Source organism: Venturia canescens, chromosome 6, assembly GCF_019457755.1.
Source record: "Venturia canescens isolate UGA chromosome 6, ASM1945775v1, whole genome shotgun sequence".
Taxonomy (NCBI): Eukaryota; Metazoa; Arthropoda; class Insecta; order Hymenoptera; family Ichneumonidae; genus Venturia; species Venturia canescens.
In genome coordinates, this window is record NC_057426.1 from 4,305,848 (window position 1) to 4,325,030 (window position 19,183).

Below are 19,183 nucleotides of genomic sequence, written 5' to 3' on the forward strand. Positions count from 1 at the left end.
CTTTATTCTCCCGTGAACTTGATTATTTTTTGTCACACGGAAGAAACTAATTAATTGCTGCTTTTTGAACTCGATATATTTAGGTGCGTAAGGTATGAATTATTGGAATTTTGTTTGCCTGTTTCTGCTTGAATTAATAACGGTTTAACTTTTGCTTGGAGAATAAAGATTTGGAGCAATGAACTAGCGGCAACAGCTGCGACGATATTAACCCAGTAACATGCGTTGAGACACGCCAAAATTCTCTGTGCCGAGCGTATCTCAAAGAACTTCTATTTTCCAAACGCACCCTGCTCCCACTCATTCCCCTGGTTACATCGCGTTGGCTCGATCTCCACGTTCCGCCCGTTTACTTCTGACTTTTAACTTTCATTTGTTTTTCACGAAGTTGTGTTCGCTGCGCGAATTGGAGGAGAGAAGCGTGAAAATATAATGCTCAACTTTGTATAGATATGGTGGATAAACAGAAATAAAAGCTTTCAACCTTGCGCTTGCCTTTTCACAAAGGCTGACTCAGATGTTCGCTGTTTCAATAATAGCTGCTTCGTTAGCCCTGGTTATCCGACCTCTTTCCCCCCGTTCTTTCCACCTGCGTATCACAATAGCTGGTTAAATTTTGTTAGTAAAATACGAGAAAACGAGGGAGGCACAGATGTTGGAAATTCGATCCGACGCAAACTGCTCCACCGAGGCAAACAATTATTGGTTCATTCCTGCCCAGACTCGACTCCGTTTATTTCTTAATTCCGTGATTTTTACACTTTCTTGTGAAATATTTGCCAGCGTGTTTATCGATACGCTGCGCCGCCCGTAACATTATTTCGTCGCTTGGTCATCCTGTAAAGGGGGAAGCACGTGCACGCTGAAAGGGTAATTACATGAGCAGGCGCGGGGAGAGGGATCGATGGGAGCAGCAAAAACTATGAGCTTCCAACCGAGCTCGTTCAATGCTGCTTTCTTGTCAGCGAGTCTGCTCTCACATCCCTCCGGTTCGCGTCACTACAGTTACATTTAGAATAAATCGTTTTTCGCGGTGTAGTGCACGCAGCAGCGGCGTCCCTCGCTTCGTTCCAGCTCTCAATCTATCCATCTTCTCATCCGCTGCTATTTTTCTCTCCTATCGAAGCGGTTCGACGAAAGTAGACATCGATTGTGCCGAGTGTCGCGGAGCGACTCAACTCTGTGCCCTTCGAGTCTGACGGACGAATCTATTGGAAGAAAAAGTTGGAGCTTCCGCGAAATCCATCGGCCAAATTAGCAGCGACAATCCACCAGTTTCAATCCTACGTACAATATTCAAGAGCGAAGAAAGAGACTGATGCCCGAGACGAATGTGAATAAAATATGAGTGGGAGATAAAAATTTACTGATACGAAGTAAAGTAAAAGACGGAAAAGACCGCGGGAGGGGGGAGCGAGATAAAAAGACGCTTTTTCCTCGAGCACACGCATATTTTCCCACCCTACTGTTTTCCGGCTCCAGTCGCGACGCGAGCCCGTCATCCTGCATCCTTTTTCGAAACATCGTCGACGTACAGTCACACTGTGAGATATAAAAGTGAGGCAGCAGTGCCCTCGTCACTTTGCCTTGGCGCGTGTCGCGCTCGCGGAACATATTCGACCTGGCCTCTCTGTACGAACGGAGGAGCAGTAGAGTCTCGGAATAAATCGCATAACTAGGTTCCACGATCTATTCTCAGGGCGCATCGCGCCTGGGAGTCTGCCGTGAGGCCCGGCCTCCTCCATTTCTACGCTTTTATAAATATATTCTTTTCTTCCTATATTCCCACTGCTTCGCATCTCAGATCGCTTTATTCTTCTGCGCTTCACTTTATCTCTCCATTTCACCGACACGCTTTGGCGCGCCCGCGCGCACACACTTCTCGTCACTGAATCTCCGGCCTCTTCGTGGGACGATGGTTCTCACAGTTTTTCGCTACAGTTTACTCGCCAGCACTGCCGCTGCTTCGTGCTCTATTCCGGCGGAGCAGAATTTATGTCTTATTCAGCACGATCGTGCATTGATCCACTGCGTATACGTATGTGTATACACGCGTAGCCGCTATATTCATAAATAAATATATGGAAAGGGCCCTCTGTGCGGTTGGCCTCGAATAAGGCCGATCAGAATCGGGTGCACGACAAAAGCCTCGTCCGCATCGTCCCTCTTGCGTAAAGTTCATGCACGAAGCCGATAGAAGGAGCTTAGGGCCGAGTCACGTTCTCGTCCTGCCCTAATCTCATATTCACTCGTAAGCTCCGGATGTAATGAATTTTCACTTGCAAATACCGTGTTTAGCCGAGTTCTCCGCGCATCCTCGCATGCTAAATTATTTTCCAAGGGATATTCGAGTTCACTGCGGAAGAGAGAACATAATATTATCTTCGAGAGGCTTCCAACGATATCCGTTTTATATAGCGAGTTTCTATGCTCTACCGGCGTTCCTCCACTTCAGCTATGTACGCATATATTGATGCATGTGTGCCTCCGAGTGTGCGGCTTCCTTCCGCTGTTTCTCTTAACCCCAGGACATTTTGAGAACTCTCGTTTTCGAAGCTTATCCACGATCCTCTTTGCGAGCCTCGAAAAGCAGGGAAGCTCGGCCAAGTTTACTCGTGAACTCTTGCTCCAAAGTTCTTAATTCGAATGGAAGTCAACTCATTCTCGATGTACACTTTGTCAATGCACGTTTGTGTGTGTGTGCGCGCGCGTGTGGCGCTGAGTTCACCAAAGTCGATCCTCCGAAATGTAAAATGAAAAAAAAAAAAAAAAAAAAAAAAAAAACGGATTTTCCGTCGTTGGTTCATTTCACTCGGGGGAAAAACAGACCTTAGCAGAACGCACTTTAGAAATCATTGCGAGGATCGATATTTCAACGATTTTTCTGCAATGGATTAATCGAATTACAGTTCGGTTAATATGGGTTGATGTAATAATTGGGATTGATTATAGCTGTGAAGTACAAACCGTAGGTTCACGTGCGTATTTCTTCACGGCGACTCGGGGCCGCGACGCTCGCAATTCCACGTCCGCGATCTATTGCATATCACATTCGAAACTATAATCGTATTTACATGAGGGCAAAGACCTTTGCGGGGCGAAACAATTTCTGCAACTACGCGCGGCGCGGACGCGTACGCTATTTATTACGGAATTTTGCTTCGTTGCAACGAAAAACTAATCGCGCTGGATTAAGCCCGTTGCCTCGTTACTATTTAATTTACGAGCTGCGTGAATGTGCTATTGCTGGCATAAATATTAGCGAAAGGCGTTATGCGGCCATGTGCGCCGAGCGCATGCGTGTGAACAAAGTTTAAAGGATGAGGCAACGAGAGGGTAAGAAACAGGGAATCACGTGGAAAGTTTGAAAAAGGTACGTGCTCGTTGACCCCGAAAATCGGACACCATTCTCGTTTCAATAATTCGAGAACACTTCGCGATGAATAATGTTTCGTCTGGAAAATAGTAGGGAAACTGGCTGTAAATTTTCAGACTTCGTGGCCTGCCTGTTATGTGACAATGAACATTTATATGAAATTCAATAATAAAAAGTAATCCATCGGACAAAAGGCTGGGTATCTGGGTCAGAAAAGATCGTGATCCAGCTCAACGGCCCGCAATTCTGAGTGGATAAACTCAGCTCTATATTAACTTTTATTGTCTAGTTTATGGATTTTTTTTCACTCAGTACGCTATTTTGTAAATGTCCGTTCCGTAAACGCATTTGCAGCTAATTTTATACAAGTATTATGAAAACGTGACCGAATCCTTAGAATTACATGAAAAATCACAAGATCACTAACTTGGCTCCGGTGCAAACATTTTTCATAATTACGTCGACGTTGCTGGCACGAAACGGGTGAGAATTCCAGTTGCTCCGACACACGATTAAGCCTGTGCTCGTGATGAAGATCTTACGCATTTTTTACGGCGCTCAAAAAAGCAGGGGATAGTGAAACTGCATTTATTATTTCCCACTGCATGAATGTTGCGCATCAAGAGTTTTAATGTGGTTTCTGTTTCGTTGTTTTTGACGTATAACGAGAGATGAGATCACTCGACAAATCTCCCGTCTCTATCGTCCTGCCCGATCAAAATGGTATCGATTAATCTCGTTAAGCGAGCCCATCGGTGAGTTCTCTTACTGATCGAGAAAGCGATTCGAAAAGAAAGAGGAGAGAAGCTCCAGAGGAGAGGGAGGGAGAAGAAAGAAAGGTACTGAATAATTTCTCCGATTGAAACTTTGTTCGTGGCGTGAAAATGGAAAAGTTGGTGGATTATGAAAAAAGAGCGCTTAACGACTATCCACTCGAAGCGTTAACTTAAGCAAGGTATAAAAGTGAACGCGGTGGCCGAGGGAGAGGAGAGAGGTGAGCATTTTTTCTGAAGCAGCAAAGTACTAGAGCAGAGAACCACCAGAAGCAGTAAGAGTGTCGGTGGAGCAGGGAGTATATCTCGAGCACAGAGAAAAGACGCCGCGGTACTGAAAATATAAGGCAGAGAAGGAAAGTTTGCTGCGCATAGAAACATCCTTTTTCTCTCTTTCTCTCTCTCTCTCTCTCTCTCTCTCTCGTTCCTCTTCGTTCTCTGTTGCTTTCCCTTTGATTCTATCCCGCTCCTCCGTCGTTTTATCCTTGCTCTATCTTTATCGCTTTTTCTTCTCTCCATTGTGCTTTCTGCTAGCTATCCCATAGGAGGAGAGCTCTGGAACTCTAGACATCACGAAGAGCCTTACGCCTGTTACAGAGAGTTCTAGCGCCGCAGCTGCGCCGCAGAAACTCTTCCTCCTTCCCCTCCATTTCTTATTTCTCATCTTATTCCCTCGCTCGTGCGATGCCTTCATTCGTTTTGCATTTTTCCTCCCTCGGGACAACTTATCCATGACTCGCTGTGCTCTTTTTATGCTCAGACTCGATTAATTATCGATACTCCATTTACCAAATGACTCGGAAGAAAATATTGGGACGTTCCTCCAGTTGAGAAAGCGCCTCGGAGACGATGCACGTGGTTCATCGCCCTCAGAATAATTTCCTACCTTCGATAACTCACGTCCCAATCCTTCTCGTCACGTGAGGACTCGCAACCGAGAGCAACCTCCGTTCACCCACCTGACATCGCTCATGTTTTTTCCCGCCAATTCCGTTGGATTTTCTGATGAGAGAAGCCGTAATGCATTTTGGGTAATCAGGTAGAATCGCCTGACATCAATTTCCTCGATATTGCTCTACTCGCCATCTCACCGCGCACAGGGGGGCGGCATTGAGTGAAAATTCTGTCGCTGAGTGAGTCGTTGTCCGAAATCCCTTGAGATAAAACCATTTTTCTTGCTCTTATTGTTATTTTGATCAATGATTTTCACATCGTGGTCAACTTTTTCAAGTATTTTCATCACCTCTTCAACAAAGTTCATCTTATTCGAGCCCCGTATGTGCAAAAGAACCCGAAGGAATCACGTCGAAATTGGTCAAAGAAGGATAATGCCAGGTTCGTTTTATGGAATCGAGATTTGAGACGAGAACTGGCTATTTTAGGCGCAACTATACGTTCATGTCGAGCGTTGGTTATATACAGACGTATTATTCGATGAAAGAATCTCACCCTATATTTACGGACAATCTTGCAACTTTGGTTCGAAGGCTCGTGCATCCTTTTTACCCGGGAATTTGACCATATCGGAATTGTAAATTGCATCAAAGTAGTACACGCCTCGTCGTTCGTATAACATATCGGCACACATATTTTTTCATGGGAAAATATGAATATACATAGGCAAGTGAGAGGGGGTTACAGAGGATCGGCGAGAGGCGCCAACGCCGTTGGACGTCAAGCTGCACCGCAACGGCGCTTGTTTCTCTGCACACAATCATCTCGAACTATATCCGGGGCTGTGGAAAATGCGGTAAAAAGGAGAAATGGAGCTGCGGTGAAGATATCACGGTGAGAAAGAGAGGAGGAAACGAGAAGAAATAAAGAGGGAATGTAAGGCAGACCGAGGTCGCTTTTGCGAAGCACGAATGTAGTAGCAACGGGCGGGGGCCCAGTTAAACCCCACGGGAATCGACTCGTCTTGGGTTGTGTGCAGCCAGTAGTATGACAGTACTTGAAGAGGAAAGTCTAGAAAAGAGAGGGAGAGAGCAAGATAGTACTTTGGACAAACCTACAACCGACGGAAAGGGATGAGATCCAAAGAATTTGCTCCTTGTTCGAGGGTGCCAGGACGACATATATAACCTCTTCCTTCTCCCCTCCCCTCGCTCTCTCTCTCTCTCTCTCTCTCTCTCTCTCTCTCTCTCTCTCTCTCTCTCTCTCTCTCTCTCTCTCTCTCTCTCTCTCTCTCTCTCTCTCTCTCTCTCTCTCTCTCTCTCTCATCCTCAAGGGACGACACTCCAAGTGGCAATAAAAGTAAGCAGACTTTCGCAAACAAGCTTCCGGCCATCGACTGTCGTCTATATGCTCGCCACTGCGGCTACTTCGCTCCTCTACTACCGTTGTATACGAAATTTCGCAGCGCTTTCGAGATGAGACGCTTCTCCTACTTTTTCATCTTCTACGATCTTGCACAAGATCTCTCCAACCGCGGAGAGGATATTCGTTCGAAACGTTTCCCTTTAGAGGCGCATACTCGACTGGCCTGTCAACATCTTTGAAAATTTCAATGAGATAACGAATTGGGGGCTTCTTCGTTTAGGAGTCGAGGAGCTTTTTCGAAAAATGAAAAGAAAAATCGGTATTCCTTGAAATTCAATTTGAAATTTTGACCTCCGGAATTCTGCTCTTCCATTTGCTGTGATTAATCGAACTTTTTACGCAATCGACACAATCTTTCATTTTGACCTTTTCATGTTATAAAGCTTTTCTCTTTTTTCTGGATAAAAGTGTGACGGAACGTGTTAGGCACTCTCTGGCCAGCGTGAACCGCGCTCTCATCACATCAACCGACTCACCCTTGTATTTTAACCTTCCTTCGTATATATCTGCATCGTTATACTTTTCTCTCGCTCGCTCTCGCCTTCCTCCATTATTTCTTCTCCTTTCATCGCGTCCATCGGGAGCAATGAGACGAAGATTCGTAGGGGTTTGCTGGAAGGCAAGGAGAGTTAATTGGATCGGTGCGAGGACGAGCTCTGTATCGACAGAGACGAAAAGCATCCGGGAGAAACGATGATCGCGCGCCCACGTTCGAGACGGTCTCGTTATCGCGAGGCTATGCCTTTCCACCTCGGATCTTTCTTCAACTTCAATATATACGTGATATATACTTCGATGGTTTTTAAAAAATGATCGATCACTTTATTTCTGTCGCTACGGAAATTTTTTAATTATTATAAAAGTGAACGCCGGTCTAAAAGCTGTTATTTCGCTTCGATTTCGTAATCACTCATATTTTTTTTCTATTTTTTTAACACCATTTTGATTCCTGTAGCATACGATCAATACAGAAATGAAAAAATATTCTTCTACCTAAGTCTGATCGCGTGCGGTGTCCAGTGATTCTTCCCGTGCGGCCAGGATTGCACTAATTTCGTTAATTTAGAATTCTTGGATTTAGAACGAGAATTTCCTAGGGACACTTCGTAATAGCTTAATAAACGATACGTCCGAGTTATTTTTCCCAAAGCAACACCATCAGCTATGAGATCGTGGACGGCATTCACTGCTGCTTCGTTGGGTTCACGACCTGAAGCAAAAAATTATCCGTTACTCGACGTTTTGTGCTGTTGCATTTGAGATTCGATGTGAATGAAAGTATAACTTACTCCGAAAACTGCCTATTAAGCAGATCCCGATACTCTCGTGTTTTTCTTGTAGCACATGATCTCCAGCGACGTCCCAGCCACGACCTTCGTAAACGTTGCCGTCTTCACCGACGTAAAAGTTGTAGCTTACGTCGCTCATGCCGCGATGGTCCATGAGATAATTCTTCGATCATTAAAAAAACAACAGTTTGAAGACACAAAGAAAAATGCTTCAATTAAAAACTACGAGAGACGAAGAAGCTGATCAAAATCGACGTGCAATTTTTAAATGATTTATTTTCGTAGGGCTCGATTCGAAATCTCAAAAATATCGTACGAAAATTTTAACATGAATTTGAATTTCAAAATCTCATCGTCGTGAAATTCGTCATTCTTTTTTCCTTGCAGCAGCTCACCTTAGCCAGCATACATATAAATATTACCTGCGTAGCTTTCATTGCTTCAATGCATTGAACCTTCGAAGTGCAACTCTCTTTAGTTGTGTGATGAACAATGACTTTGGTAACTGGTGTTTGCAGCGCTATCGTACTGTGTTGTGTTGGTTCCCTTGCACCCCATTCTGCTCTCGTGATGATATTCGGTTTGTCTTCATCATGAAAAATAAAAGTTTATCGATATTCAGAATTTTTTGGACCAGCAATTTTTCCCGAGTATTCAAATCCAAAATTTCAATATAATTCCCCATCCCATACTCGGCAGTCTCGGCACAGTGGAAATGAAAAAGTGCACAGTTTCGCGTGCGTTTTCAACGATGAACGTCGTTATTTTAAAAATTCCAATTGACGTATCATTGATATTGAATTTTTTTTCTAGATTTGCATGAAACGTAACGACCACGGTTATTAATATATTTTGAAAAATATTGTAGAATTTTCGAATGTTTACAGGAAGGTTAACGATTGAACGTGACACTTGAGAACTGTTCTTTCAAGGAAATTTTTCAACGAGCTTTCCGTCTCAATTATTTTACTCGTTTTCATTTTTCAAGAAAATTTTTTGATATCATTTTCTCGTAATTGTCGTCACAATTATTTGATAATTTTCAATCATTACCTTTAATTCCAAGGGGTCTTTCGATCTCTTGTCCCTCGATGCAAACGATGGGTAAAATTATTAACAAAACTGTTTTAAGATCGAACATTTCGAATTGAGAGTTCAAGCAGCGCTGAGCGATTCTTCCACGATAATTAGGCAAGTTGTCGTCAGACACGAGAACATATAATTGAAAATTGTTTGATGGTATTAGTACAGCGCGTGCATGAGACTTCCCCCTCTTAGAGGCTCAGAATATTTTATTCCGATCGAATGAGCAACGGAGATAATGTTTTTACATGTTTCCAGCTATTCTGTACTACACGTGTATGATTAAAATTCGATTTTGGATGTGCGTCAATCGTTCGGTAAACATTGACGAAATATTCGGCACATGTACTAGACGTGCTATAAAAAAATATTTCTAAAGAGGGACCGGAGCAAACATATTATTTTTCTGCCCTCCAAGACAGAAAAATCGTATACATTCCACGGGAGTGTACTTTCCCTCCCTAGGTGTGTAATATACTATTAAGAAGTATCTATTACTGGCTCTCAAACGCCGAAAAACTTACTGAAATTTATTGTAATATTGAAAAAATAAAAAATTTCCTCGTGGCTCAATGAGGTGCCTTTCAAAAACTGGCAAAAAATTCTTTCTTACTGCAATTTTAATCCAATGTAAAAATAAAGAAATGTAATTCTTTCGTAATTTCTCCTTTTTAAAATATTTTGAAAAAAAAAAAAAATTCCTTGCTTTTCCTTTCCCGAAAAAAAAACATACAAAATTGCAGAAATGAAAAAACAAACAATTTCAACTGTTTTTAAAGTACCTCGTTTTGCCATGCGAAACTCTGCACAGTACCACGAGTAAGCCAGCTGACCAAATAAACTCCTAGCATAATTATTACGCTTCAAGTAATTTTACGAGAATCTAATCAGAAATTATAAAAGTTTCACACTTATGAAGTTCTTTCGAGGCTCTGTTTACCGAGACATTCCAGTGGCGACTCGTTATCGACATTATTGTATGTAAACATTAAACGTATTCGTCTCCAGTCGTTATCGCGACTTCACATATACTTTCTGCACCTTAAAACTTTTAGAACATCGGAAAATGAAAAAATCTTAAAATAATTGAAATTACAAAAAGTCAATTAATTAGACAAATCTCCATACTTTTGCTATCAAATACAAATTATTTGCGTAATTAATAACACTCACCGGAAAAATACCAATTATTTGGATATTTGGCAATGTTTATCGAAATTATTGGTGCAAATATCGGTGTTGCCGATCTTAGGTATCGGTACAGGTGCACCAAGTCGATTCTCCTTCCGCACAACCGGTTTAGCTCACATACGTATATTTTAGTCGTACAAATGCACAGACTTACTTATGCATGTGTTCAAACGGCGGAGAGTGTGTCGTTTGGCCACAGAAATTGCAGCAACGATTCTTTTTTACTGCGTGTAAACGCGCGCCCGGGCCAGCAGAGCCCTTGAGTCCCTCCGTCCTTTTGTTCGCCTTCGGCGTGTCTTTTATGACGAGAGAAGGAGTTGACGCAAAAACTAATAATAAAGGGAGCAGGAGAGCGGGAGATTCTTGTTTGCGAATTTCACAGGATTTTGACTGGGGATTGGTAGCTCTGGCATTGATTCGATTTCACTTCCTCCATTCTCCATTGCTGATTATTCCCTGAAATAATGCACAGCAGGGAACTTTGCAGTACTCTCGTTATTTTCTTCCGATCGAAGGAAGCCAGTAGGAACCGCTTGACACGTGAGCCTGTACTGATTTTTGAAACCTCACTATACGCGCTTTTACTTTCCATGGTTAGTGGCTACGTGCGCGGCACGACGAGGTAGCGAAACTCTGCGATTATTCGAGTAGTTTAATCGCGTATAAAATAGATATTTATGCCCATTCATAAAACAAGCGAGTCGCTCTATCAACGTTTCATTCAGGTTTAAATCTCGAAAGGAAATTACTGACATTTTCTGTGTAGACGCGCACACATTGTGAGCTCTCGTCACACGATTCACCAGGGAAATCCTTTGTATACCGGTCGTCGCGGTAATTAGCATTCCTCGTGGCTATCTGGTTTCCATGTATAGTGTGCTGTGAATGCGGATGGAGAAGAATTTCGCTCGATAGTGAGATTGACGCGGTGAAAGAGAGTCGTCAAAAATCGGGCGAATGGATCTCGCGATGAAATGAGAAAACAGGCGCCGAGTCGTGGGCATTTTCGTAATGATTTTCCTACTTTTGTTGAAAGAGGACGAAAAAGCGTTATTTCGTTGGAATAAAATTTTGCATTGACGTCATTATAAATCCTCGGTGAGTTCATTCGCTGCGTCGTTAAGCGCACTGAGGCACCGCGGAACAAGGACATTTTAACGACGCATCAATTTATTTTCATTCAATCTGACAATGCGTCATCGAGAAGGACGATAAATCTCCGGAGAAGAATAACGAAAAAGGCACAGAGAGCCACGAAAATCCCGGGAATTTCGCGGTGGATCCGTGGGGATAGCGTTTGCGAAAAGTTTTGCGTCGACCGTAGGCGAATCAACATTTCGTTCCCCCATCGCGTCGTCGTACACTTCGAAATCCATTTGAGTATCGGCAAATGGATCGGGCCACTATCCAAAGGGAGAGAAAGGGACGGCAGCACGAGAGCTTCGAGGGCTCTGCCTGAGGAGATTTGAAAAAAGCTCCCCGAACGAGAAAGCTTTGCACACGTTTCTCGCGTCTCTTTTCACGAATAAGCCCTGTGTGCCACGATGGACCGAGGTCGGAGAAACATTGTCGACGAGTGAGCTTTATACCAGACGAATTTTATTTTTTTTTTGCTCTTCGTGACACTTTCTTTTTATTTCTACACAGCATCAAGCAATGATCCTTTACACTAACGTACGATATTAAACCATTTCATTTGTCTAAATGATTTTCTTATTCTACGCACAGTACGCACTCATTTATGGGGCATCGATGGGTGTATCGAAAAGCGTGAAAAGGCAACCGTTCCGCAAAGCTCCCTTCGTTGCTGGGATTGATGAGCCTGAATTTTTTTCGATTAGCCCAAACGATCAGCAGTTTTTGTTCGAATAAATATTTATCCGGCAAGTTAAAAGCCCTTACTGTTCCGTATGGGGAAGCGATAATTGGGAAATACACCGGGGAGCTTCTTTATTTGATCTGGATAATTGCATCCGAGTGATTCGAGTTTAACGAGAGCGAGAGATTTTTTTCCTACGAATGAAAATAAACATAGGATGAATGAATTTGGAGCGATCATTTCCAAATATGAAATTGTCGAGAGGAATACAAACAATCGATTCGCTTGTGTCAAACTTTTTCGTCCCAATGCGATCCCGCGTAACGCAGCGGATGAAAGCGGGGAAAAAGGTCATTGGTTTTCAGCCTCGGGTATCTCAATTCCGTGGTTTCGTAGCTCCATCGGTTACACCTTATCGGAAGATGGGATGCATAAACCACGACGTTCGATGAATAATGAAAAGGGAGCTAATTTTCAGGTCTCACGTTTCATCTCAATGAATATCGCACGTAATTGATACACAATAATAAATGAAGCAAAGTGAGGTGATCGTTCTCGGTGCACTTTCCTTCGGTATAATTATTCATCATAGGAAAGCTCTGCGAAAATACGGACGTCATACGTAACGAGTTATCTGATCTCAGGGGAAGAGGGAATGCAGAAAGAAACATTATTCAGTGGAAAAACCTATCGACCTTCGGTCATGACACTGAATAAGTTTGCAACGTCGGAGTCCAACGAAACGATGTGAAAAAACTCTCCAACAATTCCAGTAATTCTCCAATTCTGTTACCTGCCTAATTTGCAATTCGTAGTTTTTCAGTCTGCATCAAAGATTCGTGAAATAAAAAATTGGTCAATTGCAAGTGTTATTTTCGTTAATCACGTTGGATTCTAACACCGCAAACTTCAGCACGACACATTTTGAGCCAGGGAAAAATCGTTCAGTGACCGCGGCATTCCGATTGGCGTCAACCAGTCATGAGAGTCCTCAGGCGAACAGCATTGCTTCAAAAAGATTTATGGATTAATGTACTTCTCCGTATGCGAAAGGGATTTTGAACTCTCGTTCTCTCGCTGAGACGATCGATATCGAAACAGGTCGAGATAATCGGCAATTAAGCCTGCCAAAAGGACTAGTCGGCGCACGGCATACGCAGGGAACTGTGGGACTTTGTACATACATACGCGGTAGGTACGTATAGGTAGCTTCTGTCGCTGCCTCGTTAAGCCCCGAGTTAGCCATCGTGGTGGCGCGGTCGCGAAGGGATTCCGGGAACACGCGGACGAACGACACGTCTTCATTAGCCTTTCATGAACGTTACCCGCGAGTTCGTAGCACCGTCATCTCCGTGTAGCCCCACCACGGCAGCCCACGAGCTGCCTCCCCTCGCCCTCGTTCTCTCCATTGTTTTCTTTCTATTTCGCCTTCTCCGTAGTTTCATGTACAGGATATATCAAGCGAGTACCGGTATTCGGGTACCATGCTCTGCGGAGAGTCCCAGAAAAGCTGTGTAAGTGCTCCGCACACGTGGGTGTGCATAATCCTTCTTCGCGAGATTTCTCCAGGCTGACCCTTACCTTGGTGCACGTTCGTGCAGCAGTAACTCACTATATTTATGAGCTAATGGTACCCGCAGCGTGTCCTCGCTGTGTACGCTACAAAAATGTCGCACGCGTGTTAAGATTCAAACGGACAAGATCGAATGGTTGATTTGTACGCGGTGGTCCTCGATAAAGTCCAATATTTAGCGGCCATTATTCGCGGTCTGTGTCGTAAAAGTTAGGTATTCCTTGGCTCGCGTCGAGTCTCTTTCCGGCATCCCGGGCAACGTTCTTATCATCGAATTCCAGTAAATTTGAACCGCCCCGACAGAATAGTCGCTCGAGTCTTGTTTCACTTTCCCGTTGCGCGCGCTCCGCGTCGCGAAAACTATTGGTTTTGTATATTTTGTAAAAACGAAAAGAAAGCAGCGGGATCTCCAGGTTTTTCTTCCTCCCGGTGCAGCTTGTATTTATAGTTGCATATCGTTAAGCGCGTAGATACAAGTATATTTCGACTGCAATAATAATCATCATCGTATTACCATACAATGTGAGGCTGATGTTTACGCCTACGGGCATATCCTCATGCGAAGTTTATTGAGCTTGTACGTAGCCGAAGTATTATTGCGGATTTCTGCGGTATATGTAGGCTTTCCGTATGCGCACGAGAGCCTCGCAATGTTAAAACATATCCAGCCGCGGAGCGCATAAGAGGAAGAGAGAGAGAGAGAGAGATGCGCGAGAGCACTACACCACTCTTGTAGAGGAGAGTGCATCATGAGAACCGATAACATTGTCCCGGAATCTCCGCTCTCGATCGAAAGCCTCTCGCTCCTCTTTCTCTTTCTCGTTCCCAGAATTTCATTCCCCTTTCTCTCTCTCTGCCTCTCTCTCAATTCCTTCCTCCCCGAAGGTATCAAAGGAGGACGAGAAATGCGCCGAGAGACGAGAGGAAGATGCCGAGATGAAACGTAATCGATATGGCAGAGCGCAGCAGCGAAGGTTTCCTGCCTTTCTGTGTAACAGTACGAGGCGACCGTTGTTTCTATAAAGCTACGGAAAAAGGAAGAGAGCTCTCTGAGACAAAGAGATTATGATATACACGAACGATAAGTTTTTATGCATGTACACAGGCATAAAGTAATTCAGATGGGGACTGGAGACAAAATAAAGTGGATACTCGATCGAAGAAGCACGGAAAACGCTGATTTTTCGTGGAAACGTACGAGGCTGGATGGAGGGTGAGGCGGAGTGCACTCAATTCGGCATCAGTCAATGACGACGAGGATTTCTCGGAGTCGAGAATGCCAAGTCTCTTGGAAAAACAATGTAGAAGAAGCATATCGAAGGAAGCAAAAGCGGGACTCTCGACAGGCGGTGTTTAGTATGAGAACGAGTGAAAAGCGAGCTGTGTGAAACGAGCATCGTGGGGCATCTAGTTAAGGCAGGAACAGAGCGTGAACCGCCAAACTGCGGGCGCGTGGAAAATCAGGAGGAGACGATTGAGACGGGAGAAGAAGTCTGCGCTTAAAGCGACAAAGGCGCTGCGAGAGAGCGAGAGATGAAAGGACAGGGTGGAAAGTCAAACGGAGCATGACGGATATGCGATAGCTGGTATACGTACTTCCGGTTTGCGGTAAACGACTTCTCGCTCCAGCTGGAGAAGCGAACACGCGCCACCCTGCAGCGAATACACGCGTACACTCACACAGACTCGATGCTCATGTTCCGAGAGATTTAACGGTGGATCGTGGCAATCGAGACCTTTGCACGACCCGGAGAACACACCCGCATTTCCAACGTTTCGCTACACGCTAAAGACAACGGAAGAAAAATTTTCTCGCGCGCCCTGCTCCCTCCTTCGCCACTCGCAGTCACATCTCCTGAGAAAATAAGGCAAGAAGAGATATAAAAATGTTTCAGCGGAACGTATACGTGTGTATTTACTTACAGACGTACGCATGCATCAGAAAACAGTACTACGGTCGTGCGTCGTGAGCCCTGCTACAGTGAGCACTGACCTCTGCCGCGAGCACGTGTTCCCACGCTGAAAACCATCTTCTCGGTCTGTCGCCTCTCCACCTTGATTACAATACGCCCCTTCGCGCTCGCATGTCTCTCGTCTCTCTTCCGCGTACCACAATAAGCTTTGTGCTTGTTCCCTCCCTCCCCCCCTCTCTCGCTTTTCCTCTCCGCCTTCCTCCATCGCACTCGCTCGCTCGTCGATCCGTGTCTGCGTATCAGCCTACCTTCGAGCTAGGTCAGTACAGCAAATGACTCAGTTCCACGCGAGGCGAATAGTCATTGCGTGCCGGTGCCCTTCTCTCTCCTCGTACACGCGCGCACACACGCTTTACTATTATTCTTATCGGAAAAGTATGACGAAACTTCGCCTCTACCACGTGCGTGAATAACAACTCAATCGGAGACTCGAATCAGGAGCTTTGACCTCTCGCAGATCACGATGCTGAAGTTTCCAACTTTCGAGTCCGCAACGAATTTAACGAAAAAAACATTTGGGATTGACCAAAAACAACAATTGCAAATTGTAAATCTGCGCTTTCGCCGCGCAAAATATCTTCCGACTTTTTTGTTCTTTTTATGCTCCTCACGATGCCATCGCATCGTGGAGGCTCGCTCGAATGATCAAGTTTTCTTATCCTTTAAGGCCAACTTGATGAGCTTCCCCAACTGCTGGGCACCCGGGGGCAGACGTAAAATGTATTCGTGAATACACAAGATCGCGAACAGCTGTGGAAGTACGCATGACTACAAAGACGGAGCGGTGTGCGCTAGAGGTTCGCGCGTACGCACCCACCGAGGCGCACAATCACCCATGCGAGCTATTCACACCGAGCGTACGTATAATTATGCCAATGCGCACCAGAGGCAGATAGCCACAATGGCTTTCCGTGGCACGGCTAATGGACTCCGCTCCAGGACCTTCCTACGCTTCCACGTTCTTTCGATCGAAACAACCGCAGCAATATGTGGTTTGAAATCTATATTTGTTCCCGCGTTCTTCTTCGTCAGTATCGCAGAGGCCAAGGCAATCTTTATAGGTGCAAATGTTCGCACGATAATGTAGACAGAATAAATGAACGGAACGAATCGAGTGAAAGCGTAATGTAAAGATGCCTTCGGATCCCAAGCGAGAAAATTACGTCAAATCTATGCCGTGAGGAGTCGTTACGATGTTGAAGTTCAAAAGGGAAATCTTCGCCATGCGTATGCCCGTTAAAGAGGAACATTCAGGGGCTTCTTCGTAACACTGAATTTCAATTAAAAAGGCGATTTTTTTTTCGTACCGAATGCCCGATTGCTGCCAGTTGGGAAATACGGACGAACCGAATCTGGGCCACCGCGCTCCGTTTCGGACTTGTTCCTTTGTCTCTCGACGGACGTGGCGGATCTCGCCTGCTCTTTCGTACGCTTCGAATGGTGCGCGCGTGCTTCTCTTTTTCGTCTCTTTCTTTCAGTCCTCGTCGTCGTCGTCGTCGTCGTCGTCGTTGCGAGTGACGTTTAAGAGAAACCGGAAGGTACAAATTGCAGTGTCGTGTCTTCTGCTCCAGAGAGAATTCTCTTTTCACGTTTACGTCCTTCTTTCACTCATGAGATCTGGCTTAGAGATCCTGATTCTTTTGCTGCTGCTGCGTCTGGTCACCTCCTCGCTCCTCGAGCCGACCTCCCCGCAGCTTTGTGCCGGCGAACGTCGCTCGAAGTGGGACACTCACCTGAATACTTGCTGGCAATCAAGAGTTTACCCGAGTTCGGCCCGATGGGACACACGGACGAGCGCGGCGCGCCGATCACACAGACGCGATCCTCACATGCGAGAATAAGAGAAATATTGCAACGCGAGTATACGCGCACACGACGAAGAGAAAAGATGCCTGCACACAGCTCATCTCCGCGGATAACCGCTGCGGTATCTTGTCCATCATTCAGTCGTTCTCGGCGTCGCACCCGGTGCACAGAGACGGGAGAACCAGGTCGATTATGCATAGTCCTCCTCCGTCGTTCTCTCCGGGTAACTCTCTCGTTCGTTGAGCTCATAAAACACGGTAAAACGCCTCGATATTTTTGGAAGGCTCGGTGCATGACTCATGCGTACGATTTCAGAGTGATGTGGACATTAATAAGTGCCTGATAGAGCGTTCGTGACTCGTATACAAGGATTCTCTCGTGCGCGCGTGTTCGCCGGAGCGCTCATTTCGCTCACCGTTTGATCGACAAATTTGCGCGTCCTTCAACGTCCGAGCGGAGACGACGCTGTCTCTTCTCGCTATCACGCAACCTTAAGACGTTATTATTCGCGAAATTCTCCGAGGCTCGAACTCTTTCTTTGGACTGGGCATACACGCGCGCTATTTATGCAAGTACCTCGCTGTGCTTGTGCAGCTTTAAGGAGGTCAGTGTGCAATCGCCTGCGCGCCTTCCTCAGGCACTTCCCATCGCCGCATCCCTTCGCTCCGTTATCCGCCGTTGTTGTCGTCCTCGCGCGTCCACACGCGAGGCCATTTACTACTCGCAACATGATTGGACTACGCTTTCAACCATCCCGCTCAACACAAATATTTCCGCACTGCGGTCAAGGATTTTGTCGTATATGCAGGTATTTCTTTTTTCAAACGCTTTTATCCCCCAGCCTTCGAGTTCATTCAACCTCATTCCCAACGAACTTCTTCCGTTACTATTTTTATTGTGTCAAAAAGAGATTTCTCTTTATATTTTTTTTTTTTTATATCTTTACCCGGAGAATTTAGCCAACAAGACGCTCTTCCGTCGAAGGCTTTTCAAAACGAAAATTTACTGGAAGAAGAAATGTGTTTTTCAACTTTCTCAATGGCGCCGTCCGCAAACGATTTGAAAGAATACGGTCATCCAGTCAATCGACTGGTTTCGATGATTTCTACTGTTCTGACTTCATTTCATCGAGTCAGAGAGACTGAGGAGTAAAAGATCGTTGAAATCGTTTAGTAGCTCTGACCTTTTGCATCTTTGTCACTAAATTCACAATTTCTACATCCAACTGGAAGAACTGGAATAATCCTAGTCGAAAATTAATTGATGAAAGTATTTCTTGAAATTGGTTGTCATTGAACATTGCTTATTGACGATCCCCGATTTCAAATAAGTTAAACAATCCTTAAGCTAGCTCTCTCTCTGGCTACATTCCAGTCATTCTCTTCGACCAAATTGAGGATATACGAGGCGATGAACGCCGTAAATATACAGCAAGTCGATTCGCGGCGGCCGCTGCGTGCAAAACGAGAAGAAAATTGCAAAGAGTCGAAAATCCGGTATTTCTTCATCGTACAAAACCGGTGATGGCATATTCCGGCTCTCCCATCGATCCCCTGAGTCAGGTGAGAAAAAGTCGTCCGCGCGCGGGGGCACGTCACGTGGCCCTTAACAGCGGAATTTCACTGCGTATATCGCACCAGTTACAAGTAAATGCGGCTCTCGGTGTTTCGACGGTGTCGATGTAGTGGCCGAACCGAGATCCTCCTCGGATTGATCGTTCGGCTGATCTCCCATGCAAATTTTCGATCTCGACGTCTCAGTTGGTCGCAGCGATAAAAAAAACGTCCGTAAATCGTGCGAATATCTCACTTGAGACTCTGTGCAGGATTACAAAGAGTAAAACGCTCACGTCACATCGAGAGCTCTCACTGGCGTAGCGGGCGGTTGGTACCCTCCGAGAAATTTCGACGCTATCACGCGTTCTTTCTAAATCTTTGCCTCATCGGGGGAATGTCTGTCGATCTCAATCCATCCTCGAGAT

At 45.0% G+C, this 19,183-nt stretch overlaps 2 protein-coding genes across 8 annotated transcripts in view; one reads left to right on the plus strand and one right to left on the minus strand.

Annotated features, from left to right (window-relative positions):
- The window catches only part of Fhos (Formin homology 2 domain containing), a 132,492-nt gene that overhangs the window by 62,250 nt on the left and 51,059 nt on the right, over positions 1-19,183 (plus strand). The gene's annotated exons all lie outside the window — the stretch shown is intronic.
- LOC122412664 (peptidoglycan-recognition protein SC2-like) lies at positions 7,302-9,439 on the minus strand. Its single transcript, XM_043422395.1, has 4 exons — positions 8,811-9,439; positions 8,180-8,343; positions 7,758-7,920; positions 7,302-7,678 (listed from the first exon to the last, which is right to left on the minus strand). The coding sequence occupies exons 1-4, from the start codon at positions 8,896-8,898 to the stop codon at positions 7,458-7,460; spliced, it is 636 nt and encodes a 211-aa protein (XP_043278330.1). The 5' UTR covers positions 8,899-9,439; the 3' UTR covers positions 7,302-7,457.

Coding starts and splice junctions, on each gene's coding strand:
- LOC122412664 (XM_043422395.1), bottom strand. CDS start 8,898: ATGTTCGATCTTAAAACAGTTTTGTTAATAATTTTACCCATCGTTTGC. Junction 8,344..8,810: donor AAGACCCCTTGGAATTAAAG/GTAATGATTGAA, acceptor TTCATGATGAAG/ACAAACCGAATATCATCACG. Junction 7,679..7,757: donor CTTAATAGGCAGTTTTCGGA/GTAAGTTATACT, acceptor TTTTTGCTTCAG/GTCGTGAACCCAACGAAGCA.